Genomic DNA, 2,161 nt, shown 5'->3' on the forward strand with positions numbered 1-2,161 from the left:
CTTCAATATTTTTGGAAGGTCATTTATGTATAATAGGAAAAGCAATGGGCCCAGTATGCTACCCTATGGATTTTTCAAGGCTCTTTGATTTTTGATTTGTTACATTTAACTTCCAATAAATAAAATAAATTCAGATGGTTGTTTGAAGAATGTATTTGTGTCACACAGTTCTGCAAAAGGAACAGGAAGAAAAGACMAATGAACTGAACGATAAGAAGCTAAGTATTGATAGACACCCTGCAACCCAATCTAACAGTAAGTGTTTTTTAAAAGAGTCTTTGCAGAAGCATTTATCRTTTTTGATTTCTGAGCAGCCTTTCTATAAAGAGAGTTAAATGCATCTGTCTGTTCAGTTCTACAGGCGATCTCACTGCAGGATCAGATCTGGGATTTAAGTCAGGAAGAGTTTACCAGCGAAACTACCGTTCAGCTCACCGGGAAGATTCTGGGTAAATTGCTGTCACTTTTATTTAGACAACAATAATCTTTACAATTCAATGTGGAACAAAAAAAAAAAAAGATAAATGTGCTGCCTTTGAAACTGAGAGGATAAATTGATGAATAATGTGTGTTAGTGCAAGCCCATTTTCAATGAAGTTGGGATGTTGTGTGGTAAAACATACATAAAAACAAAATACGATGATTTGGATGTTTCCCACTGGGTTCCATCAGCTTTCCTTTTAACAACTCTCAATAAGTGTTTGGGAACTGATGACACTACTGTTGAAGATTTGTTGGTGRAATTTCTTTCCCATTCTTGTTGGATGAACAACAGTCCAGTGTCTCCATTGTTGTATTTTACACTTCAAAATGCTCCACATATTTTCAATGGGAGACAGGTCTGGACTGCATGCAGGCCAGTCTACTACCTGCAGTTTATTTACAACAAAGCCATGCTGTTGGARCACAATGTGGCTTGGCATTGTCTTGCTGAAATCAGCTRGACGTCCCTGAAAACATACGTTGCTTGGATGGCAACATACAGTACGTTGTTCCAAAACCTGTATGTAGCTTTCAGCATTAATGGTGCCTTCATAGATGTTCAAGTTACCTTTGCCATGGGCATTATTACACCCCCATACCATCAGAGATGCTGGCTTTTGAACTTTGTGCTGATAAAAATCCAGACAGTCCTTTTCTTCTTTGGCTCAGAGGTCCATGATTAAAAATAATAATAATAATAATAATAAAATAAATTGAAACGTGACTTGTAAGACCACAGGACACTTTCCCATGTTGCGTCATCATTTTAGGATGTTGAAGGTCTTGTTATTGTTACAGCCACAGTCCATGCTCATGTGGATAAATTCRAAAGTGTCACAGATTTGTATAAATAAATATCATGTTATGAAGACAGGTAATGTTAGTTACATTTTGTCAATCAAAACCAGCAGAATAGTACCGTCCATCATCATTAAAGTAAAAAAACTGTGGTCATTTAATATTTATCTACAACAGGTAAGATGTTAATGTGCACAACGTTTCACTGAACCTAACTTCAAAATGTCAGAACTATCACATTAAATAACTAATGTCTCTGTTTTCTCTGCTTTACTTCTCCTTCTGGTAATTCTCATCAGATCTACAACAACAACTCGATGGAAATATCAATGCGCTGAAAGAAAAAGGAGACTCGATCTCAGAGTGTCAGTCAGTTGTCATCAACAGTTTGAAAGACTTGTTATGGAAATATGTCATGAATCCCAGTGTCTGTTGGTCTTTCAGTGCTGGAGCTGATTTCTGTGCAGAGTAAGATCACAGTGTTGGAGAAGAGGATCAGTTTCCAGACTGAGGAATCCAAGGCTAAAATTGATGGTGAGTCCCAGATATTGAGGGTGCTGTCAGCTTTCACTTTTCATTYGTGACACATTTTATTCCTAATTTCAGACGCTCGTCGACAACTGAGGGAAAAGACAGAGCAACTTAAGAGCGTAATTGTGCTGTTGTCTAAGCAGAAGGGCAACAAAACACTCAGTAAGTGAGAAACTTTGTTTTTGGTTTGTTTTTTTATTTTTTATTTTTTATTTTTTTGGTTAGCCGGCTGCCACAGAAGGTGATGTGTTTTTGCTCATGTGTGTTTATCTGAAGCATCAGCCAAAAGTTTTGTGCACTACGAAACTTTCAGAAAGTAATTTTTGAAAATACACCTACAACTCATCAA

The 2,161-nt window shown here is 36.9% G+C and overlaps 1 protein-coding gene across 1 annotated transcript in view; it reads left to right on the forward strand.

Annotated features, from left to right (window-relative positions):
* LOC106514892 (apoptotic chromatin condensation inducer in the nucleus) overlaps positions 1 to 2,161 on the forward strand; it is a gene marked incomplete at its 3' end in the record, with an annotated part of 20,751 nt that overhangs the window by 3,361 nt on the left and 15,229 nt on the right. Inside the window, 5 exon segments of the mRNA XM_014004423.1 lie at positions 169 to 255; positions 354 to 449; positions 1,581 to 1,646; positions 1,726 to 1,815; positions 1,888 to 1,974. Of these exon segments, the coding sequence (XP_013859877.1) occupies positions 169 to 255; positions 354 to 449; positions 1,581 to 1,646; positions 1,726 to 1,815; positions 1,888 to 1,974 (426 nt within the window).

This window comes from Austrofundulus limnaeus, unplaced genomic scaffold (assembly GCF_001266775.1).
Source record: "Austrofundulus limnaeus strain Quisiro unplaced genomic scaffold, Austrofundulus_limnaeus-1.0 Scaffold24, whole genome shotgun sequence".
In the NCBI taxonomy this organism is placed as follows: Eukaryota; Metazoa; Chordata; class Actinopteri; order Cyprinodontiformes; family Rivulidae; genus Austrofundulus; species Austrofundulus limnaeus.